This window comes from Balaenoptera physalus (genome assembly GCF_965194825.1).
Source record: "Balaenoptera physalus genome assembly, chromosome: 10".
NCBI classification, from domain to species: domain Eukaryota; kingdom Metazoa; phylum Chordata; class Mammalia; order Artiodactyla; family Balaenopteridae; genus Balaenoptera; species Balaenoptera physalus.
In genome coordinates, this window is record NC_138889.1 from 104062482 (window position 1) to 104087472 (window position 24991).

General features: G+C 42.9%; 2 protein-coding genes across 7 annotated transcripts in view; one reads left to right on the plus strand and one right to left on the minus strand.

The window, feature by feature from the left end:
• On the minus strand, positions 1–22476 carry CPSF7 (cleavage and polyadenylation specific factor 7). 5 transcript variants are annotated; one of them, XM_082477554.1, is made up of 10 exons: positions 22366–22476; positions 21634–21742; positions 15277–15495; positions 14332–14435; positions 13581–13726; positions 10263–10677; positions 9640–9758; positions 7214–7382; positions 6423–6590; positions 1–2033 (listed from the first exon to the last, which is right to left on the minus strand). In XM_082477554.1, the coding sequence occupies exons 2-9, from the start codon at positions 21685–21687 to the stop codon at positions 6428–6430; spliced, it is 1389 nt and encodes a 462-aa protein (XP_082333680.1). In that variant the 5' UTR covers positions 21688–21742; positions 22366–22476; the 3' UTR covers positions 1–2033; positions 6423–6427. The 5 variants fall into 5 exon arrangements, with proteins under 5 accessions (XP_082333680.1, XP_082333678.1, XP_082333681.1 ...); XM_082477552.1 differs by having other exon boundaries at positions 13554–13726; XM_082477553.1 differs by having other exon boundaries at positions 1896–2033; positions 13554–13726; positions 22293–22429.
• Positions 22468–24991, plus strand: part of SDHAF2 (succinate dehydrogenase complex assembly factor 2) — a 13103-nt gene continuing 10579 nt past the window's right edge. Inside the window, exon 1 of one of the 2 annotated variants that reach the window (XM_082477582.1) lies at positions 22468–22583. Coding sequence is in view for 1 of the 2 variants with exons in the window: in XM_082477580.1 (XP_082333706.1) it covers positions 22589–22624 (36 nt within the window). In the remaining variant the exon portion in view is untranslated. Of the gene's footprint in view, positions 22625–24991 lie in introns of both variants that reach the window. The other variant, XM_082477580.1, reaches the window with a different exon arrangement.

The window sequence follows — 24991 nt, forward strand, 5'->3', positions numbered from 1 at the left end:
AACAGCTCACACCCCATTTATTATTTAAAAATATTTTGTTACAAAAGGAAAAAAAATACAATGCAGTATAAAAGATTGACAGTGTCATCAAGTTTATTACACAATTTTCAACCTATTGGAAAGACAAACAAATCACCAACAACAGGGGGACGGGGCCTTGGCCTTTTTGAGGGTTGGGTTTTTTTCCTTTTGCTATCAGGAAATAAAACTAAAAATTGTGTCATTGAGTAAAAACAAAACGGGGAGAAAAAAATTCTCCGGGTAAACGGCTTTTCTGGTATTCTATATATTTTTTCCTCCTTAAACTGTCACCTTACTTGGTTTTCTCTACATTAAAAAGACACCCGGAGCTGCTCTCGAGGATAAGCACATCATTTAACGCTTGGCCGGCTGGGCGGGGTGCCATATTCTGAAGTGGAGGTGGGGATGGGGTTGGGGGACAGGGGGAAAAAAGCTACAAACCTGTAGCCTCTGTCCCAAGGGAATGTGCCTCTCCAACCCTGGGGGACTCCCTCAGTGACTGAGCGAGGGCTATGTCAGAAACGTGCAGGGAACAGAGGAAGGCTTCGGTCCAGCTCAGTCTCTCCCCTCTGAGCCAGAAGGGTCTCCAGCGACCCTACATCCCACGTGCCACGTTTCCTGTTCGATGTCGCGTGCCCTACAGACGCACGCGGAAGTAGCATCCGTCGCCCCGTGGGTACCGCAGGACCCTGTTGCTGCTGCTGCTTTCAGCAGCAGCGCCTCACAATCTGGATGTTATGGGAAAAGCAATTCCATTTGCCTGTGTGGAAAATGGCCCCCAGGGTGGTGGTCCTTAGAATTCTGAGCTGAGCTCGTTAAAGTCAGGCTCCACTTCTTCCTTGCTCCTTATGCGAGGCAGCAAGTACCTCCAGGCAGAGCGAGGGGAGCTATTAAGTCAAAATTCAAAAGGTGAAAAAATACCAAATTTGTGACTTTACCTACTAGTGCCAGGTTATCCCACAATAAGTAAAAGTATGTACCTGGAGGATGCAAGCCCATGCTCACATCAAACCTGAAAAAAGAAAAGCCTATGGAAGTAGGCCATATCCTGCCCAACTTGCCTCCTTCCCCACTCTTAGTATTTCACAAGGGTTCTTCACTGCTGAGGTCCGATGTCCCCGACTCCCAATGGCAGTACCTTCCTCTAAAACAAGGAAGCAGCCTTCTTGGGGGAAGGGCTCCACATGTGAAATGGAAAAGCCCCAGGGAAAGGGAACATCTATTGGAGCTGGTTATTGCAAGAGGCAACCAAGCAAGCAGCAGTAGAGGGTGGTAATTGGCTCTGCCAGGCTCCCCAGCAGAAAGCAACCTCATGGGCCTTCTCTGCTTAGGAGAGGCAAGTCCACTGAGCAGGCTGGGCAGCAGGGAGTTAAAAGGGTTTTAGCCCCCTGGGAGGTCAGGGAAACAAACCGTCAATAAGTAAGAGGGAAAAGCAAGAACAGGAGAAGCTTTCCATAAAGTAATTGCTGTTCTCATGGTCCCTCCTCAAAGGGCTGGGAAGGTAAAGGAGTTAGAGAAGTGGTACGTTAGCAAGGGGTTTGGACCCTCTTCGCCCCACCAAACCTAGTGCTGAGGGCAGGACCCTGGGCATATTTTGGCACACCCAGTCACTCTCCTAGATCCCACAGGGAGGATCCGTTTTCTTTGGGAAGGATGTCTTCCCATCAACCTCACCACTGAACTGCTCCTGGAGAATCAGAAACTCATACGTTTCCTTGGACAAAGCACCGTTCTCTATGGAGACCAGGGACCTGGACATGGTTTCTTCCTGTCTGCCACCCTCCCAACCACATGAAGTCTTTAGGTTCTTTACCCTGGCAAACAGGAGTGGGACTGGGAGGGCTGCCAGGCAATCTTCAATCTTGTAGGGCAGAGGGTATTCCCTGTGGGTGTCTGGAAGGGGTTAGGGGCTTGGAGGAAGGGGAAGGGGTGGAGCGGCCTCCGTCCTTTAGTCCTGATCAAGGTGAGGAGATGCAAGTCCATTAAAAAAACATTTGCTTCCAACCAGACTCCTGCAATGAGAACATCAGAAGAGAAGAAAGAAAATACAAGTTAGAGGTTACTTTCTGATTAACAGGGGCTTATATAAATTATACTGGCATTTTCTAAAGTTAAAACGTATGAAGTAGGGGATGCAGACAGAGAGAATGCAAGCCTGGGAAAGTAAAAGACAGCAGCACTGCCTGGGAGTGTTTGGCACTGTGAGTAGTGAGGGAATGGTTGGAGGAGAACAGAGGGAAGAGGAGTGACATTTTACTTTAAGGTTAGGGGGAAAAACATAGACAATGAAATGAGGCATCAAAGCAGTTTGACTGAAAAGGAGACTTTGGCTGGAAAAGTATGGAAACTGCTACATTTCAAGAAAAGTTGCTCTAAGGGAGCATGGTGAGTTTAAATACTGTTTCAGAAAATCTATTCTGAGCAAGTCATAGCTTACCTTAAGGGGAAGGGGAAAAATCTGGAAATGGGAAGTACAATGGTAAGAAAACAAGTGTGTACATAACCAAATCCATTAACCCCCAAATACCCAAGAGGCCCTTGCAGGGAGCATGTACTTACACAAGAAAACTAAACTTTTTTCCTTCTTTTAAAGCAGCATACACATACACATAGAGCCAGAGATGTTCCAAGTACCACCACTCAAGAGATTCTAAGTCCTCCCCAGATGACAGGTGTGGGTGAGGGGCCAAGAAGCATACTAACACCAAGCAGGAGTGATGTGGTCAGGCCAGAGCAGAAAGCAGAGCACGGAGGTCAAAGAAGATAATCAGTAGTCACCATCCAAGAAAACTAAAAGCACGGTTAAGAACTTCTGCTGAGCAGTGAAGGACTGTTAAGACACTTGTCACATCTCGACCTAACTTAAGGTCCCCAGTACACTCAGCCCTCTTTCCAACGTTGTAACATCAATCTGCAGGGGGTGGCCTGCTCAATCTTACCACACAAAATAGAACTGATAGCGAAAAGGAAAAGGGGGAATTAAATTCAGGCTTCGGATTTCTACTAATGCCCAAACTGGCAACATGGCCTATACATAAATGCTCACCCTTAATGTACGCACTTCTGTAACCTGGAGGAGCTATGCAAGAAAAAATACATCCATAAGCTGCCTGATCCTTCTACACTCTGAAACGGCACCACTTCACCCTGGGGTCCTCAGAATCTGTCATGGCCTCTGGTTTCTCTAAACATCTATGCAGGCAGGTATCTTTCTCATTTTCTGTAAGAGAAAACTAAAACCCTCAGTGACTCCTCAATTTCATACCATTTGGGTTTCCGAATCTTTGCATTAGATCAAAATGGAACAGAATGCTCAGTTTTCACTGGACCAGGAGGATAGCAATGAGGTGAGAATGACTATATTTCAAGCAGGATAATGTCCTAAAATAATGAGACAGCAGCCAACAGCTACAAAAAGCCGAAGCCACAGACAACCTAAGAATATCCTCAAACTCCAAACCGTACACACATATACAACAAAAGAGATGTAATTTGGTAACTGTTGCTACAAAACAAGACTCAGAGGATAACTAATGCATCAGAAATAAACTACAGTTGACCCTTGAAAAATACAGGTTTGAACTGCGCTGGTCCACTTATATGCGGATTTTTTTCAATAAATGCGTACTACAGTACAACAGAATCTGAGGTTGGTTGAATCTGTGGATGGAGAACCGCAGAAATGGAGGGCTGACTATAAAGTTATACTCGAATTATTGACTACGCAGAGGTCAGCTCCCGTAACCCCTACACTGCTCAAGGGTCAACTGAACAGCACCCAATTCTTAGAGGTTATGGCTCCATGTTGGTGGTAATGTTTGAATGTAGACAGAGGACAAAGTGGGTCAATCAGACTTCAGGTCCCAGAGGTCGTGCCCATCCTGAGGAAAGATGGACCAAAAAGGCTGCTGTTTTTTGCTGCCCCTAGATGGAACATACCCTTTGCTCTCAGGGAACAGCTCTCCGTATAGTATAAATACTAGTATTTTCTAACTAAAAGGTATTGTACTCAGAGCTTGCAAAGTTATCAAGGTAAATGAGGCCCAGGCACCATCTCCTCAACGTGACATCTCCTAAGTCACAACTTGGTAACTGCAGATGAAGTTAAGAATCCCAGGATAAGAATGTGAGAAATGGACATTTTTGGGGGGTCAAATTCAGTTCTTCTGGACTAATTAACCAGAAGGAATAACCAACATATCTAAAGGGGTGACTAGGAAAAGTGGGGAACTGGAAAACCTGCCTCAAGAGTTAATTTTCCTCATTTGTCATAGGCCTGCACCAGCCAAATGACTGTTTTCTAGGAACTACTGGGTTATAGGATTTTTCAGAGCTTTTCAAATTGAATCATCCTCATAATGGAAGAAAAGTCCCATTTTACAGGTGGAAAAAAAATGAAGCAAGATGACAGCTAAAGTCTCAGGTTCAGATGTTCAATCCCCAAAGTTCTAATGATCAGAGGATCTCACAATTTTTCTATCAAAAGGCTGTTAGGAGCAAAGCCGCCAAGAACAGTGACATGCAGTTACATGTTCCGACTACTAACCTATGTGGCCCCAGAGATTATAATTCATGCTTTGCACAGACCAAGTACTACCTCCTTCGTCACTCTTATCCTAGTCAGCTCCAAAGGACACACACGGGGGGCTGCAGGATTGGGGGAGGGTGGTGACTGATACTGAACCTACAAGCAACACTAGCAACTGTGCTAGCGCAAACAAGGGAACTGCTGCTGCTGCTGCAGGAGGGACGAGATCCGTCATGGACCTGCTCTACCCACCCTCCTGCCCACTCCCTGAGACTCAATCAGGCCAAAGCTGTTTAAAACTCCGCTTAAGTTAATGGCAGATGACAAACAACAAAGTAGAGGGCAGTAGCCAAACATAACAAGACTCCTTTCTTATTTGTTTAGTAGGTTGTCACTAGGCAACAGTTTACAGTCCAGCTACCGCTTGTGAACTACAGGCACTCACAAGAAGGGGGGAGGGTTTCTTTTCCTTTCTGCATCCAGTCATCCATCTATCCACCCCAAAGATACCAAGCAGAACTATTCCTACTCACCTTCCACAATTACCATTACTTCAGACCAACCAAATCAGCCAAACACCAAGGACATTATCCTAATGTACTTGATGTGAAGCCACAAAATTGAGAAGAGACCCCAAAGTCACCTGGGTCATGCAATAGCCTTCAGGAACCACAAACATACCATCCCCGCCAGAGTCTCGACTACTTTTACAGATCTCCAAAGAAACAGAGTCAACAACTGCTCTTGCTTGCTTATATACTAGAAACAATCTTTGTTGGAAGCTTGTTTTCAGTTGGGATTGCCAAGCTGGTGGGATGTAACCTGGAGCCTGAGAATGAAAATAACAGAGCTGAAGCCCCTGAACCAGCCAAGCCTAACTCAACTTTTCAGTTACTTGAGTTAATATAGTTCCCCACCCCTAACTCTCCTGCCTTTGTTTTGCTTTATTAAAAAAAAAAAAAAATCAGTAAGTTTTTCCAAAACAAATATATCCTGCCACTGAAATATCCTCCACAGTCTCCAAAGCTTTAAAGATAATTTTTTTTCAGATCAGCTTTCTCCTCTCTGACTAAAGTATCCTATTTTCAAAATCTTTTTAATAGATATTAATTATTAAAAATCATTAATGTTGCACCTTGAAAACTTACAAGTAGGCAATGGTCTTACTTTTCTGTCTTGGTCAATTTTCCTGATTTTTTCATTTGAAAGTTTGGTGGGGTTAAAGTATAACAATGAGGGACTTCCCTGGTGGTCCAGTGGTTAAGACTCCGTGCTCCCAATGCACGGGGCACGGGTTTGATCCTTGGTCAGGGAACTAAGATCCCGCAGGCCACACGGCGCAACCAAAAAGAAAATAAATAAATAATAAATAAATAAATAAAACATAACAATGATAATAACAATAGCTATCATTTATTGAGAACTTACTATGTGACAGGTACTATGAGTGCTAAATGCTCTATATGGATTAGCTCACTGAATACTCAGCAATCCAATGAGACAGTTGCTTTTATTATCTTCATTTACAAATGAGGAAACTGAGGAACAGAAAGTAATATGGCTGGAGGAGCTGGAATTCATAACCTGGCATCTACCTGCAGACACTGTGTTCTTAGCCATTAAGCCATGTTGTCTCAGATACCAGGTGAAAGCAGTCAAAAAACAAGCAAAAATAGCTTAGTCTCAGGTCCATTTCAGGGTGAGACTCCTCACAAACAAGAGAAAACCTGCCCTCCTGAATTTTTGGTTACCTAAATAGGAAGTCTTCCCATACCCTTTTCTTGTTTTAAAAGGAGAGAGAGAAATCTTTACTATCAATAATTTTTCTTTCATAAGAGATCATCAACCAGCCAGCAATGGGGCTTCATCCCACCTTTCTCAGTGGTGCCGGTCCCGTTCTCTATCCCGGTGTCTCTCGTGCTCTCGGTTCCTTTCTTGGAAATAATCATCATGCCGATCTTCGTTATGAAGCAGGTCCCGGTGCCTCCTGCTGCTTTCCCGGGACCGGCTTGGTGACCTCTCTCGGGACCGATGTCTTTTCCTATTAGAAGGATCCTTTTCAGCCTCACTCAGAGGGCTTACCCCATTCTTTCTAAGAGTATTGTGTTTTGGTGTCTTCTACTATTTGTCTAAACCACTCTTCTGTTACTCTATCATGGCCCCTAGTCTTTTTTGGAAAATTAATAGCAATTAAACTTGTTGAGATCTTACTAACGTATCAGGCACAGTGCTAAGAGCTTTACATGCATTATCTCACCTAATCTTTACAACAGGTCTGTAAGATAAGTACTACCATTGTCCCCTTTTTAAAAGTAAGAAAAATGAGGCTTGGAGAGTTGAGTAACTTTCATATTCAGGGTCATGCAGGTAGTTAGGAGCAGGACTGGGATTCAGATCCAAGAACGTATGGCTCCAAAGCCCATGTTCTGAACTACATCAGTCTTTCTTCCTAAATAAGCCCACTGCCTCACCAAACACAGATTTCAGACATTACAACATTTATTAATGTAAACGTTTAATTTTTTCCCCTTAAAGACATGAGGGCTAGGTCTGCTCTTTCAACTAGGTCCTTGCCAGATACCCTGGGCTCCTTTCCTCCCCCTGCCAATCCCTGGAAGAGTGCTGCTCAGGGCTGGCAGGCTGCTGAAGCAATCATCAACTCACCTGGATGAGCTCCCGCTGGCACCCACACTGTAAGACTTGGCTTCAATGCCATGAAGACAGTCCTTAAGAGAGGAGATGAGGACACGGCAACGCTCATCATTGGCGACCCGGGACTGTTTGATAACAGCAATGGCTGTGAGCAGCGTCTCAATCGCGTCACTGTAATCCCCTGACAGGGGATGGATGGGAAAGGCCAAGGATGAGCAGAGGCAGTAAACTAACTGATGAAAAGGAGAACTCAGGAGGACACAAACCAAGAGTAACTAGCTGTCCCACAGAACCACGGTAAAACGGATGAGGCAGAAGTGGCAGGTATAAAACTGTATGGCACCTATATTCTAGTGGTCTGGAATCGGACAGATACCCTCAGATACTGCTAGTGGATGTATAATCCGGCACGTCATTGTCTGCGGGCTATCAGACAGCATCCATTAAAATAAACAATGTGCATACTTTTTGACCCAGCACATCTAAAAATTTTCTACTTCTGTTCACAAGTATATAATTTAAACAATGTTTGTTTCAGCATTGTTTGTTGTATTAAAGAATCAAAAACAACTTAAAGTTCCTTCAGTAGGATTTGGCTATATAAATTATGGAACATTGGTTCTACAGAATACTACACAGTCGTTAAAAAGCATGAGGTAAATCTGTACGTAAACAAAGCAATCCATGTAAAGCACTTAGCACAGTGCCAGGCACACAGTAAGGGCTCAATAAACGTTAGGTATTAGTTGATGTAACAGATGTCCAGAATGTATTTTTAAAAAGCTGTGAAACAATATTCCATTTTTGTAAAATCAATCAAAATTACATATATATTTTGCTACATGCACAGAAAAAAATCTGAAGGACACTAATTGTACAAGGTGGTCTTATTGATGGTCCTCGTACGGAAGCCTTTCATTTATTAACACTGCACATTTCTGTCTGGATTATTTTAAATCTATAACCAAATACATATATACATACAAGTAACATATATCTAAGACATGTATGTTGTGTGTGTGCGTGCGTATATATATATTATATATGCACACACACATATTTTTAATTATGCTGCCATCAAGAACTAGCTCCTTCATTCCTCACATCTGAGCAACGTTTGGACTCAAGGATAGTGGTCAGGGTGGGTACTTGCACAATGCTTTTCCAAACTAAAGCTTTCTTAGCATTAAGGACAAGACAATGCAAGGAAAGCATGAAACCAGGCAGGGGTCCAGTGACAGCGAGGACTGGCAGCTTCCTCTGTGCAAGGCAGTTAAGAACAGAACAGAGACTGTGAAGGACCTGCAATTCTGTGGAGATCTAAGAACACCAGGATTTTGGCCCTACCAGAGTAGGGAGTTTTTGCCTATTTTGTAGGCATTCAATAAATATTTGTGGTTTGAATGACTGGAATGAGAACAAAACAAAGGGAGGAGACAGAGGTTCAGTTATTGATCATCTCAGTGTGAAGGAACGGGTGGAGAAGAACAATGTTTTTCTTTATACTCTGTATATCTGACTTGCTACAATGAGCATAGATTACTTTTTAATTTAAAGAGATTTACTCAGATGTCAATGAAGGTTTCTGGTGGAAAAAAAAAGAGAGAGAAAATATACATACTTTCTGTCTTTCGTCCACTCTGCATTCAAATTTTGTAGTCAAAGATGAGAAATTATGGAAAACGGACGATAATAGAGTTAACTTATTTCTTAGGAGATCTGACAATCTATATTTACATTCATGTAGGAAACTCACAGGAAGGAAGTGAATATGATTAGTGCTATAATGTGTAACTTGGACCAGAACCCGGAAACTTCCTATATTCTCTTCTCTTAGGAACCAAAGGTTCTGTTCCCCTGGTTCTCAAAGGCATTGCTTCTGGTTCTGCCCACTTAATACTGACAGCAAGGCAAAAGTTAGTTGTAAGGGTATATTATGCCTTAAGACTGACACCGAACAGACTTGTCTTTTTCTAGGATAGGTTACATGGAGGCCACCAGCTCTGCCTCGATCCCCAAATGTAATCAGATTCCATATCCACCATCATCATCAGTTCTAAAAACCCAAGGTCTACACTTGGCATTGGACTCATTACATAGACACTAGATCCACTGATCAACCACTGAGATGAAGATCTCCATGAGGCAGGAATTTCATTCTATAACAAACACCACAATGAGATAGTATTAGTTATTTATATTCTAGGCACTAAGTTGGTTTTCATGGGGCAGGTCTAGACACAGGGTAAATGAACAGCACCAGTGGAGCTCCCCAAAAGCCAGGAAACCAGGTTACCATATTGCTTTTCAAAATGTGCCACTCTTGAGAATCTACTAGTGCTCCAACTTTATCTTGTTGAATTTCTTGCCAATGGAAATGACAAAACAATGGAAAAACGAAAGGTAAGGAGAAAGCAGCAACGGTAAGGATGAGTTACCTGCACTGGCTCCAGATACAGCTTTGGAAATGGCACTGCTGGAAATTGCTCTGTTCCGCTTCATGATCTCTTCAAATTCTGCTTCACTCACTGTAGAGGGCGGAGGGCCCGAATCTCGGCTGCACACAGAAATAATACCACTCCTGACTGCCCACACCCCTTGTTAACTTTACCATACTCTAGAGTACTATGCTATTTAACTATGCTCTCCTGTATAATGTCTTAAATGGTTCTCAGCCTGTTCACATGTTTTATATGTTCACGTTCTCTTCAAAGACAGGATTTATGTCATATACTTTTGTAATTCTGGCATGACCCAACAGTGCTAGACACTCATAGCATTCCTAACAGTGACTTACAGCACTCCATTTAATCAACTGCCTTAAAAAGGGATACGAACGACATGGTTTGGGTTGAGAGGTAAGACGCAAACAAAATACCAAACAAAAACATTCTCTAATAGTTAACTATTTCCCAGGACTCAATACTATGACAACAGTTTCCACAAGGGAAAACACAAGAATTCAGTGCTCACTTACTTCCTCAGGGAGAACAAAATGCTTAAAACACTGTCTACCCCACTATGCCTGGCTCAGATCTGAAAGGAACAAGATAGTCCTTACCTGCCATGGTGGTTATAGGGTGCCGAGGCCTTCATGTAAGTATCTGGTGGAGGCCCCACTGTGGCATTTGGTGGGGGGAAGAAGGCTGGATTGAGGTGAAGGGCAGGTGGGATGGCCCCAGGGGGAGGTACAGCCAGATGAGGAGGTAATCGAGGAGGAGGGGGCATGAGATGCTGGTAGTGGATGCCAGGAGGAGGAGGAGGGACCCCAAAGCTTGAGGAGAGAGGTGGTGGGGGTGGAATTGGGGGTGGGGGCAGACCCATCAGGGGAAGGGCTGAAGGAGGGCGATTGAAGTAGGGCAGCACACTGGGGGGCTTATCCACACGGGCAGATGAGGGTACAAGGTTCTCAGAGGGTGTGGCCCGTCCATCAGCAGAATCACTAGAATCTCGGGAGTGGGCCCGTGGAGGTATTCCTATGAAACAAAACAGAATTACTGTTACTGCCCAACCTTTAAACATAACCACGGGACCAGGTCATCCTTCAGCAAGTCATCTGACACCATAATAAGGAAGGTGACAGGTAGCTGAGAAAGAAGGTAAAATCACCTACTGTTTTTCTTTGGCCTCAGAGAGAAAGCTCAGAGGCAACCTAGTTAAGACATAAACCCAGGAAGCAAAACCACCCTAAATTCTGTATGTTAAAGAATGCTCTTTATCTAGAACTCTCAGTGCTTCACATTTAAGTCACCCTTAGATTTGTTTTCTATTTTCAAATGCAGAAGGGTCTTAATAACCCATGACAAAATGACAGTGCTGAAGCATGTTCATTACTGTTCAGCTGGATTCAAGCTGATTCGAAATCCCACTTTCTCTGGTAGGAGTTCAGGGACTCTTTCCTTAGACTAGTAATAGTTAACCTTCTTTATCCTGCTATATACTTGAAATTTTCTCTTTGCCATGGCTCTTTGGCCAGGGAATTTGGGGGAAGGGAGGGAAGGGCAGGGGATGGATAACACTTCCTCCATCCAAGTACCAAAACTGGTAACTGGGATGGGGAAAGAGCCGCAGAACAAAGAGTAGAAAACTGGAGGTTAAATGAGAAAAAATGGGAGACAAGCCAAGGAAAGATCTGCCCACAGAATGAGCAGATGGCACACAGCGGACACCAGGGACTCCTCGCAAAAGCCTGGTACAAAATATGCCTGAAACCTGGGAAACTCCCCCTACATTTCAACAGCCCAAACCCTCTACCCCACAGGGAAGCCTACTAGGAACATCATCGTGGAACGGTGGTATGGTGTTGTGCAAAACAGGGGCTCAGACATGTTTGTATACAGCTGGAAACATGGCTCTGACACCGTCAAGTCATTTGGTTAAATTTGTTTCCTCTTTCCAATTTAATAGTCTACTCTAAGCCTGGTTAATGTGGAATCCAACAGAAGAATGTGATCACATGGCCTTTGGAGTCTTGGAGGTAGAAAGATGCCATTAGGAGACAAGTGTGGACAGAAAGAAAAGTGCTCCTTAAACAAAAACTTGTTAGTGAACACTAACTCCTGATGAAAGCACAAGGTGGAATTAATGCCCTCGGCAACCACCTTGGTTTCTCTAATACAGTATATATCACCAGTGGCTACCACAGCATTCTCTTGCTTTTCATGTCTCACACACATGTCAACGTGCTTCTTCCCTGAGTTCTCTCAAGCTGAAGAAAGAAGAGGTATTAGCAAGTGTAATCCTCTGAAAGTTAGCTACCTTCCCAGCTACTGTTCCCACATTAGCAAGGGTTCTTTTTGTATCTATGGCCACAAATCCCAAGAGTAGCAACCAGTGTTAAGCAGACTAAGTCAACCAGCTATACTTAGTGAATTAACAGAGCCCAAGTCCATCAACATGACAGCGCAGAAAAACACCACTCAGTCAGCACCATCACTTCAGCAAAGAAAGGTAACATCAAGGAGTAAACAGCCAAGTGGTGCTAGGACTGTTAGGTGCTCAACGCAGCTGTAAAATTATACATCTTAAGAAAGTTAGAAGAGGCGTGAATCATAGAAAGACTCTGAAACACAATGGACTTTGAAAATTCAGGTTATCAAGGAAGAAAAGTATGTGCCTTCTAACCCAGAGCAATAGCTCACACCACTTCCATCTAGGCTTTCAATATAGTTATAAGAACATAGTTGTTCCTATGCAAGAGTTGAGTGGCCATATTTCCACCTTCAATCAACCTATCCAAGGTCCCAGTGGACTAGCCAATCAATAAATACAAGGCACTATTTTGAGAGCAGGACCTAAGCAGTGACAGAAAGTGGGTAACGAAAACTTTGCCATACCCCCACTGTAGTAAAAGGAAAGTAATGGCAGTTGACTGTTTCAGGCAGGGCCTTGCAGGGTGGCTGCACCTTCTGAGGTCAGGACAATCCAAGGTTGGTCCCCAGGTTTCGCAGGTTCAGAAACTTGATTTTAACAGTTCACCCAGGGGTGACTGGACCCTAGGAGATTGATTCACACTATCCAAACTCACAAGAGACTGATTCATAAACCAGAATGACAATTTATTAATTTACAATGAGAAATATAACTGCCAAGCAGACTGGAATACTTGTGTCGGCTGGTCAGCGCATTCTCTTCCCAGTAGGAGAGCCTAGTTGGGAAACCAAATTAGTATCAGAAGGTGGCTTGGTGAGCACAGGGTCAGAATAAAGGGAATAAGGTGAGCTTAAGGCATACTATCATCAAGCTAAGGTAGTGTGATGCAACTTTCTTTACTAATGGGAAACACTTGCCAAGCAAACTAAAATCGCAGGTAATCGAAAGGGTACCCACCCCCCTGGTCAATGCTGGAGAAACAGTTAAATTCTTACTCTCCAGCACTCCTCCTGGTCGATTCCTTACAGAGCACCCTTCCAGTGTATGTTTGTGACAAGATTACAGCCATCTTTATGCATCATATTTATATTTTATGGTGGTTGCTTCTTAATAATTTATAGAGACATGTCTTACAATTACGCCCATTTGCTATACACTTGATTTTTTAGATAGGAACACGTAATTTAGAGTTGACAGGAACTTTATATGTTGTGTGTCTAGTTCAAATGGGGAAATAGGCCCTAAGCAGTAAAGTGACCTGCCCAAGGTCACATAATGAGTTAGTGGCAGAAATGAGCCATAACCTGAACCTACCTGACTCCTAGCACATGAGCCTTGTTTTTTGGCTTACCTACTGCCATGCTGCCACCCATAATCACCACCACCCTCTCTCCAACTCTTCCACATCGTAGGCCAAGCCTACACCACAGAAAACAAACCCACAAACTTCCCCCCCTTCATACAGATGGTCTCCACGTACCCCCTCTTGGGACTCGGACGCACTCACGTTTCCGAGCCTGTGCCTCAAACTGTGACAGGTTCTGGCGGGTGGCTGGCCTCACATCCACTTTTTCTCCATTAAGAACTTTTCCTGGCAGAAGTTCCAACAATTTGTGGACAGAGTTTTCAGAGGCTACCACCACCTCAGCATACCTTGAGGAAGAAAAATTAAAAACGAGTGAAATCTACTAGACAACCAAGAGAGGAACACAGAAATTCTCTTCCACTTTTAGTGAAAACTGGTAAAGCCAAGGATACCTTGCTAATATTTTTTTTTAAAGATTTTTTTGATGTGGACCATTTTTAAAGTCTTTATTGAATTTTTACAATATTGCTTCTGTTTCATGTTTTGGTTTTTTGGCCGTGAGGTATGTGGGATCTTAGCTCCTAGACCAGGGATCAAACCCACACCACCTGCATTGGAAGGCGAAGTCTTAACCACTGGACTGTTAGGGAAGTCCCATTTTTTTTTTTTTATCTTTCTAATATTAAACACACAAAACTACTAAAAACAAACAGGTGTCATGCTAAAATTTTCCTATTTATTTCAAATTAGAAATCAGCTTTCTTTGCCTCTCAATGGATGGATGTTCTCCTACACTGCAGCTAGGTCCCCATTCTAAGGTGGTTTGTTTTAAACCAAGGCAGTACACTGGGCCAGGGGTGGGAGGGATTAAATTACAGGGCCAAAATAACAGTACAGATCTGTCATCCCAATGGTTACAAACTAAAAGGGGCTTCTCAAATCCAGACCTCACCCTTTGGACTGGCCATTTGCTCGATTCTCTGCAAATTTCAACTCCACCACATCATAGACTCCTACAGAGCGAATAACCTGGATCAGCTGCTGGTCTGTGGTCCACTGGGGCCGGCAAAATGGAAAAGGAAGAAATGTCAAGAGCTACACCCCCCTCCCCCAGAATGTCCCAAACCCTTCCCCCAAACCTAGGATTCTAGTCACAATCATGACCTCCCACAGGAAACCCAGAAGGCCATCAATATTTCAATTAGAGCAAGTTTTTCCTATTGTCCTCACCCATACAGAATTCCAAAACCACCCACCCCTACCCCAATCCCCACCTTTGAGACTAAGAAAATTAAAACCTATTTTAACTTTGACTGCCACTTGGGCTGGCTGGTCATCAGCTCAAACAGTGATTACTAGCAGCTTTTAGTTATAGATCTGATAGGCTAGAGTTGATCACTGACAGCAACTTTCCCCTCAGTATATACATTTCTTAATTTGAAAACACCACCTCCCATCACCAGCCCAAAAACATGTCATACAATAACTTTTGCAGAACAACAATCACCACCTACCCCGAGCGTACTACAGCTATCAAGGTCTTTGCTCCCTCTCACCCATCATTATCATAGGACCATCTAATGACCACCAAGAGTTCAAGGTGTTCACTCTGAAATCTCATCCCACAGATGACCCTGGTAGACATAAAAGCCCCAGGGTCAGGGGCGGTAACAAGATGGCAGAAAAAGCAACTACCCACATAATCATTGCTTTCTTCGGCACCAGTACGTCCTCAGGATAGTTCTCTTTCAGAGATCAATCCAACCTGATCCCAGGAAAAAGAAACCCAACCCCATCAGAGCACAAAACAGTGCAACAGTGGTTTTTGAAAATGCCATCTCCTCCCAGTGCTCTCCCTCCAGCCCACCCACAAGACTTTTTGGTTACCCATGCTCACCCAGGAGAAACTGCCCACATAGACAGCAGCTCGCCTATTACGCAGGCCACTGTAGGTGTAGAGAATTGCAGGGGTCTTGTTATTGGGCTTGGGAGATGGCTCCTGGCGAACAGGAGGTGGCGGCTCAGTGCTGCTGCTTCTGTCATCTGAGGGCTGTGAGGTGGCTGTCAACACGTCATCATACAGGTCAATCTGATCTGTGTTGTTGAACTCTGGGTCCTAAGAGACGAGGGGTTGGCAAAGGTGGGTTTGAAAACCTTTCATTTTGTTTATTCTATTTTACTCTAATTTACTTACAATCCACGGTCAAATATTTTATAAAATATACAAAACTTCCTCGTCCTACTCTAAGAAACTAGGAGGAAAAACTTCCCCATGTAAAACAATTTTAACACTTAATTATACTTATGTAGGTGTTTCTTCTAAGACCCTGTTAGGAGTCTATAGTGTTTCTAGCTTTAATCAACTGTGAAACTCAAAAGGTACATGATGATTAAACAAGCAAACTAAGAATGCACAGAGATGCATCTGCTGCTGCTATCAATGTGGCCAGCTTCTCAAGACCACATCTAAGATACACTAATGAAAATTTATTTTCAACATCTTATGCTATTTCCAAAATCAAGAGTTACACAAAATTTACTCTTCTACTTAATAAGAAATAGAGTAGGGCTTCCCTGGTGGCACAGTGGTTAAGAATCCTCCTGCCAATGCAAGAGACACAGGTTCAAGCCCTGGTCCGGGAAGATCCCACATGCCGTGGAGCAACTAAGCCCGTGCACCACAACTACTGAGCCTGCGCTCTAGAGCCTTTGAGCCACAACTACTGAAGCCCGCGTGCCTAGAGCCCATGCTCCGCAACAAGAGAAACCACCACGAGAAACCCGTGCACCGCAACGAAGAGTAGCCGCCGCTCACCGCAACTAGAGAAAGCCCATGCGCAGCAACGAAGACCCAATACAGCCAAAAATGAAAGAAAGAAAAAAGAAAGAAGGAGGGGGGAGGGAGGAAGGAAGGAAGGAAGAAAGAAAAGAAGAAAGGAAGGAAGAAAGAAGAATTAAGGAAGGAAGAAAGAAAGAAAGGAAGGAAGGGAGTATATTTATTTAAAAATGGAAATCAGGGGAAAAGCATGTTAAAGTGGGAACCAAAACAGAAAAAAGAATGGGAGTTACTGGTTTAAACTCTTTGATTTACACAAATGATTTAGAGAAGCTCTAAAACTCATAGTACATAATCCCATCTTTCCATTAACCATCAAAGAAATATAAAAAATAAAATAAAAGGGAAGTGAATAACAGGGGGATTTTCCATTATAAATTCTATTTCTCAAATGACATGGGGATCCAATACATTACCATGACATTTATATGAGACATCTTTGAGCAATACCAGAGATGTCCAATGATACACAAAAACAGTGAAGTTCTCTAAAATATAAAGGTCAGGATATAGGACAAGCACCGATATCATAAGCTGTGTTATAGTAAGCATTCAAATATGAACGTGTATTCTGCATGATAGGCAAAATATACTTTTTACCTATGTGATATATTACTGTTATGGACTGAATGTTTGATTCCACCCCACATACACTGAAACCTTACTCCCCAGTGTGATGGTATTAGGAAGTAGGGCCTTTAGGAGGTAATTAAGATGAGATGAGGTCTTGAGGGTAGAGCCCATGAAAGGGATTAGTGCCCTTATAAGAATCAAGAGAGCTTGCTTGCTCTGCTCTGCTCTGCACTGCATGCTGTGAGGATACAAGTTGGCAGTCTGCAACTGAGAGAGGCTGCTCACCAGAACATGAACTTGATCTCAGTTTTCCAGCCTCTAGAACTGTGAGAAACACATTTGTTCATAAGCCACCCAGTTTTTGTTACTTTGTTACAGCAGCCCAAGCTAACACTTATACAAAAAAATCCTAAAATCACAAGAACTACTACTAAGGGACCTTAATGTTTCAGATTTTGCAATGTTATTATCTCAGAGAGGATCTTTTTATTTTAAGGATCAGACAAGTATATTTTCAGGTAACATTCTAAAACATCCAAACAGTGCTAAAGAGGATACTGCCAAAATGAGAGATACAGGGAGACGTTCGGAGTGTTTTAGGGAAACTATAGCTCATTCACGTCATTGCTGTCTTTTAAAAACAGGAATAAAGAAAGAGCCTATACTAAGGGAATAAAAGAACCTGTATTAGGTAACTTGTTTAACTGCCTGAAGGAGAATCATTTCCCCGAATGCAACTCAGGACAGGAAGCTCCAGTAACTTTCTCCCTTCAATACCATCACGAGAACTGCTGATCCTGAACTTCGACTAGAGAGAAGAGACTAACTACAAAATGCATTCTTAGACCTACATACCATCAGAAACTTCTGGAAACAATCTTTTAGTTTCTCAGTTTACCTGAATTACAAGGGAAGGACATGCACACCATGATAATACTATTGGATTGTTCTGGTATTGAGGGGGAAAGGATTCTACTTCCTGAGGCATGTAAATAGCTTCAAATATTACAAATACTCTTAAGAAGCCCCATAGGAGAGGAGTTTGAACCTTGTAAAAATCTCACAAAGAGAATGGCAAAAGGGAGTAAACATTTTAGGGGCAACTTAAAAGCAAGAAAAGGAATCAGTGAGGCAAATAAGCACAGGAAAACTATTTTAGGTAGTCAAACCTATAAATAAGGACCTTGCATAAAAAAGGATGGGTATGTGAAGAACAGGCAGAAGCTAACACTGGAAAGCACAGGGCGGATAATAAATTAAAAAGGTGAAGAAAGCTGCGACTAATAACTCAACATTTTATGTGTAAAATATTTCACAGCCTTGTATCTCAAACAGTCTTAACTCTAGAGAAACCACTTATTTGTTTCTTCTTGTACTATGTATGATTTGCCCTTGTAGTTCAAGGTAGAGAAGGAACTTAGAAACCACTCAGTCCTCTTCAATGCTCTAATCCTTGGACAACACTACTTCACACTTCAAACCAGGGTGCCTTTTTTTTTTTTTTTTTAAATAAATCAAGGATTGTGAAATGGAACTTAAAGGGAATAAGGAAACACACCATCTTGGATGGTCAGTGGTACCAAACTGGAATTCCTTCTGTGCAGTATCTGTGATTCAGAGATGTATGTGTAAAAGTTGTAATACAAAAATTATTGCTGATAATTGGGTAGAGAACATGCAGACTTGGGCAGCTCAGAGATCAAACGTATCACCAGGAAATCCCCCATACTGTAAGCCTCAGCAAACAATCTACTCTTTCAGGGTTCCTTAGAGAATATGACAGACTCAATCCTGGAAGACCCTGGTGGATGGATTACCTTACCACTTTAAGAAACACAAACGGATTCAATGAATGCAAAATTGTCACAAGATTCAAATGGTCTCTCTGTGCCACAGAGCCTCAGTTCAAAGAAGTTTGTGGGAACTATTCTGATGCACAGACCTGTTGAGGATTCTGCTGAAGATTTTATTGAAGAAACAATGTATCAAGTTGTGTTTGGATTTAAATTTGCTAGCAACATCAGTTCATTTTACTCTTCAGTTGCTAAGACAGAAAAACAGATAGGTCCTGAGGTCTTGCAGATTACCAAATGAGCTGTTGTTTTACACAGTTAAAGAAAAATCTAATTCTACAAATTAAGTGAAAAATACAATGTTTTACAGGCATTGATGTCGAGGGATTCATTTCAGGGAGCTTAAAAAAGAAGTATGTATTTAATACTGAATTAATACCAGGGACAATTCTGCGTTTAATAGCATAGGAATAACTGTGATTGTTTCATGAAGCCTCTTGGTCTACAAAAGAGAACTTGCATGATTATGAATTTAAATGAGAACTTCCCCACCTGTCTGCTCAATGTTCCTACCTGCCAGCCTTTTTCCTGATATCTAAGGGGAATAATAAAGCTTAGGATTTATTTTTCTCAAAGCAACCTATTTGATATAATTTTCTTTTAACTGTAACCAAAGCCCAGTTTTTGGCTTTGTAATTACTATTTCCACAGTTCTCACCTCACACTCTCCTTCCGTCACTGTCCACTGCTCTCAACCACCAGGAATGGAACCTCTTTTGAGCAAAGAAATCCATTTTTTCCTTTGATCTCACTACTTCTAACACAGTGCCTAGCAAACAGAAGTAGCTCAATAAATACTTGTTGATAAAATGAGGAAAACTGAGCATATTGTGCAAAGTGCCTGTCTTAGCACAAGGAACAGAACAGAGACAAAACACTCAGGAGGATGGCAGCTCTCAGTCTCTTTTCTAGTTGTTCTCCCCAGCCTAAGAAAGCAGCTGTGAATCCTAAGATTCCAACTGTAAAAGGAGTGAAGTAGCTCTGCAAAAGAGGCTTTTGCAGTACATGTTTTAAGAGATCCGGGAGTCAGCACGATAGGGTTCCATCTAGGAACAGTGCTTATTTTCCCCGGGGAGCAAAGTACACGTGACAAGGTTCTTGTGCATGGGTAAGCTTGGGGTGAATCAATAACATTCTTATAACATTCTAAAACACAATGTGTACTCGCTGCCTTCAGTCTAAGCTTGCTTCTAACAATCCTAGCCAAACAGAGCTTTTACCACTCCTTTAGCAGCCTCCAAAATATACTAAAACCAGCTTTGCTAAAAATTAACTCACCTGTGGGGAAAAAAGCACCCCTCCCCTGACCTTCCCCCAGACATAAGACATTCAAAATCTATACTTTCTTCAACTTACTAAGTATCAAATACTGTCCATTTGATATAAATGTCTACTTGATTTCACACACCATCTTTGGCCTATCTTAGACCCATAAAAAAGTCCTGTTTAACTAAAGAGACCAGAGAACAAATTGTTGAGGCCAATGACTTCTACCTTGACAAAGCAGTGACCATTGGATGACGCCTATGTCTTGCCTATGACCTACAAGCTGCATTGCTTAAGAAATTATGGAATCTCATTTCTCAGACCAAATGTCCCTGTGGTCAAGGACCCTGTTCTACCCATTTCCCAAAGTGAATCAGCAGCACCGTTACCAACCCACAGATAAGGAAATTAGGGGCAAAGAAGTTTTTACAATTAATAATTGAAAACAACTAAGGGAGCCTTCTTTTCTTGCCGTCTTGTACTAAAAAAAAAAAAAAAGTAAAAAGTAGTAAAAGTCTGATTCAAAGTAATATGAAAAACTCAGGAAAACAATGGTTTGTAACTAAATATTCTAAACCTTTCTTTTCATCCATAAATAATTATGACTTGTTTGAAATTTAAAGAAAAATCTTCATGTATTTAAGTTAATCAGCAGCCACATGTCCATGACTTCAGTTTGCCTGAGAAGACACGGGAAAATGACTAACTTATGTCAAGTGAAAGAAATGGCATATATCAACCTCTTCTGTTGCTTCATAGCAAAGTCAGGGTCCAATCAGAGCACTTTCCTTCCCTAGCCTATCTTTTTTTATTCTCTTTCCAGGTCCTGACATGTAGTCATTGAAAGATGCCAATAGGAAGAACCAGCTTACTCGAGTAGAACAGTGTTGAAAATAATCCAGGCAAGATATTAGGAAGTTTTAAATAGAGATTTTGGGACACTCTTGAGATTTGACCTCAAGAGCTCAGAAATGAACTGTATATGAGATTATTGTTTCAAAGGAGATTACTGTATCATATTTCTTGACATATCACAGAGACCAACAAATCCAACTTAGAGTATGTGACTGGGTCTATACCTGCTTCATAACTGGTTTGTCCAACACCTTTACCTCCCCCCACCAAACAAGCAGATTCATCAATAAAATTTATTACACTAAAATGCCTATGGACTTCTCAAGCCTGGAGTCAAGCTACTTCTGAAAGGAAGGAAGATAGAAAACAACTGGAATGCAGCTGAAATTAAACGTTAAAGTTATCTTTTATATTGTGCCTCTCACTGCCTTATGGGGGAGGAGACTACATTTCTCCAGGGGCAGTTTGAGAGAATCTCAAAAGAACAGGTATCAACATCGTCCTCATGAATACTATAGCAAACCTAATTCTGATTTTTAATTTTGGTTAGTCTTCGAAGAGACTGACATCCAACTTTGGCTTCCTGGGGGAGCAAGTTCCACAGGTTGATTCATCACTCTATTAAACCTAATTTTTATTTACTCTTAAATCAAAGCTTTTAAAATTAAACCTGGAGGCTTAAGTTAACATAAAGCAGAACGGTCAGAAATCTTGGAAGTCTGTGCTAGAGGGAAAATTTTAGATCTGACAGAGGGGTGTTTAGGCCTAGAAAATCTTCAAGGACTGACATAGCCTGGAACCACAGCAAGTCTGGTGCAAGTGATTCCTCAGCTGATACAGGAAAATCCCAGTGTTCCCGATGACCCCTCACCTGATTGAACTCCTCGTCAGCATATATATCAATCAAGTCCACTCCTTCTGACATGGCTCCGGAAGGAAGATCTCGAGCCCGGAAAATGGACAGGGTAAGAAAGATGCCACTGCAGTATCCAGAAAGAAACAAGAGTTAGAAGGCATAAGGGTCCCAGGGTGGGATGAGGGCATTGGTTGCCAACCTCCCGTCTCCAGAGACGCAGCATCCCGGCAGCCCGAGCTCTGCCCCACCCGCTCCGCCCCGCCCCCGGCCTCGCGCCGCCCCTCGCTCTCCCAGGCCACCGGGGCTCGCGGGGCTCGCTGCCCATCACCCTCGGGCCCGACCGGAGCTGCGCCGCAGCTGCCTGGGGCGCGACGAGGAAGTGCAGGCCTCTGCTCCTAGGGGCCCTCGGATGGCGCTGCGAAGAACGATCGCGGCGAAGCCCGCAGCCACAGCCCGCCGCACCTGCCGAGGCCCCAAGCGGCCCCGGCTAGAGTCCCTGCGGGTCCCGGAGCTCCAGCCACCTCCGCTCCCCACCCAGGCCTAGTCCTCGCCCCCCCCGGCTAGGCCCGCCGCGCTCCCTCCCCACAGACCCGGCCCGACGCCCTCGGTCCCCTCCCTCAAAGGCCCGCGCCTCCCGCCGCCCGCCAACTCCGGCTACCCCAAACTCAACCGACCCCCTCCCCGCCTCAGCGCCGTCCCCGAGCCCTCTTCCGGCCCAGCCGGCCCCCGGCCGCGCGCCCCCGTTACCGGGAATATGGCGGCGGCGGCGGTGAGTCCGGACTAGGCCCGAAGCGCGCGAACCGCTCTCTGCCCCAGGTCCCCCGCCGCCGGCGTCACACGCACAGCCACTTCCGCCATACGCAAGGACGTATCTTCCGGCTCAGGTCCTCAGAGCCGCTGTCTGCGGGACTGGTGCCCGGAAGTTCCCGGAAGTGACCGGGCCTCAGGCTTCTGCTGCGGCTCGGGTAAAATGGCGGTGGCCGCTGTGTTCCCGGCCCTTGCGCGGGTGAGGAGAGTGGGGGTTCTAGGGTCCTAGGCAGGCCGCAGTGAGAACTGTATCTCGTCTTCCTCTGAAGTGGAGGCCGAGAGAAGCGTCCAACTGCCTGATAGCCCAGGGCAAGGGCAGACCCAAGGAGAGGTCGATCTTGCAACGTAGGGAGATTCAGGTTACATCCGCCCTTGCCTGAGCCCACTGTGTGTCTGTCTCGTAATATCGTTGAACCGTCAGTCTTCGTGGGAGACCCAATTCAGATTTCACCTATTTCCCAGGTGGAGCTGGCCCGACAGCCTCTGGGCGGCCCTTCTCTCTTTTTTTAAGTCTCTCTGTTCTTTTTAAGTCTTTAGTATCTGTCATGGTTTCACATAGTTTCATAAGATCGTTTTTCTTTTTGAATATAGGCTGTTAACACTGTAAACTTCTCTCTTAGAACTGCTTTTGCTCAATCTCATAGTTTTGTGATGTGTTTTTGTCTCCAGATATTTTCTAATTCCCTTTTGATTTCTCTTTTTACCCAGTGGTGGTTCAAGAGTGAGAGTGTTGTTTAATTTTCACTTATTTGTGAATTTTCCAGTTTTCCTTCTGCTGTTGATTTCTAGTTTCATTCTGTTGCGGTCAGAAAATATACTTTGTATGATTTCAATCTTTTTTGTTAAGACTTGTTTCAAAACCTCACATGCTGTCTATCCTGGAGAATGTCCTCAGTGTGCTTGAGAAGAATGTGTATTCTGCTGCTGTTTAGTGGAATGTTCTGTATATGTATGTTTGGCCCTTTTGGCTTACAGCGTTGTTCGTGTCCTCTACTTCCTTATTGATCTTCTGTCTGGATGTTCGATTTATTATTGAAAATGGCTTTTGAAATCTGCAAATATTATTGTGTTACTATTTCTCCCTTCAGTTCTGTCAATATTTGCTTCATATATTTGGATGCGCTGATATTGGTTGCATGTGTACTTGTTGTATCCTCGTGGTGAATTGACCCTTTAATCATTATATTATGTCCTTTTAAAATCTCTTTTGACAGTTTTGACTTAAAGTTTATTTTGTCTGATATAAGTAGGGCCATCTCTGCTCTCTTTTGGTTACCTTTTGCATGGAATATATTTCAGACTTTCACTTTCAGCCTACATGTTCCCTTACATCTAAAATGAGTTTTTTGTAAGGCATATAGTTGGATCTTGTGGGGTTTTTTTAAATCCATTCAGCCACTGTATGTGTTTTGATTGGTGAGTTTAATCCACTTACATTTAAAATAATTACTGATGGGGAAGGACTTACTATTGCCATTTTGTTCATTGTTTTCTATCTGTCTTGTAGCTTTTGTGTCCCTTTTTACTCTTTTGCTGTCATCCCTTGTGTTTCATTGATTTTCTTCTATAGAGACATGCTTCGATTCCTTTCTCATTTTCTATTGTGTATAGGTGTTTTCTTTGTGGTTATCGTGGGGCTTACATAAAACATTTTATAATCTATTTTAAACTGATAATAACTCAATTTCAATCTCATACAGAAGCTGCTCTTTTACTCCTCCCACCTTGTTATTGATGTCACAATTACATATTTTTGTTGTGTATCCATTAGCATATTTTATAGTTTTTTGTCTTTGTCTTTTAACTTCTAAGCCAGAATTAGACGTGATTTACCCACCATCATTACAGTGTTACAGTATCCTGTGTTTGTTCTATGTATACATTTACCAGTGAGCTTTATGCTTTCATATGTTTTTGTGTTACTGTCTAGCGTCCTTTGTCTCCTTTGGGTTTCTTCAATTTGGATGTCCATTTCTTTCCCCAAATTGGGGAAGTTTTTGACCATTATTCCTTCAAATAAACTTTCTGCCCCTTTCTCTCTTTTTTCTCCTTCTGGGATTCCCATAATATTTATATTGGTCAGCTTGATGATGTCCTGTAAGTCCCTGAAGCGTACTTCACTCTTTTTCATTCTTTTCCTTTTTCTTCCTCTGATTGGGTAGTTTCAAATAAACTGTCTTTGAGTTCACTGATTCTTCTGCTTGAACAAGTATGCTATTTAACCCCTGTAGTGAATTTTTCAATTTGGTCATTTCCAAAATTTGTTTTTTTTTTTTTTTAAATATTTCTCTTCATTGATATTCTCATTTTGTTCTTGCATTGTTTTCCTCAGCTCATTGAACATCTTGATGACAGTTATTTTGAGTTATTTGTCAGGTAATTCGTATACCTCTGTTTCCAGGGTTGGTTTCTGGAAGTTTGTTTTATTTCTCTGATTAGGCCTTGTTTTGCCATTTCTTCATACACCTTGCAACTTTGTGCTTAGATCCATGCATTTGAAAAAACAACCACCTCTCCCAGTCTTTTTCGACTGACTTTGTACAAGGAAAGACCTTTGCCAGTCGGT

What these genes read in the sequence shown, in the direction of transcription:
- CPSF7 (XM_082477552.1), bottom strand. Translation starts at nt 21,687, where the DNA reads ATGTCAGAAGGAGTGGACTTGATTGATATATATGCTGACGAGGAGTTC. An exon ending in TGTATCTGGAGCCAGTGCAG is followed by an intron (nt 7,383 to 9,639) that starts GTAACTCATCCT and finishes ATCCCCTGTCAG; the next exon opens with GGGATTACAGTGACGCGATT. An exon ending in GCCAGCGGGAGCTCATCCAG is followed by an intron (nt 6,591 to 7,213) that starts GTGAGTTGATGA and finishes TCCTTCTAATAG; the next exon opens with GAAAAGACATCGGTCCCGAG.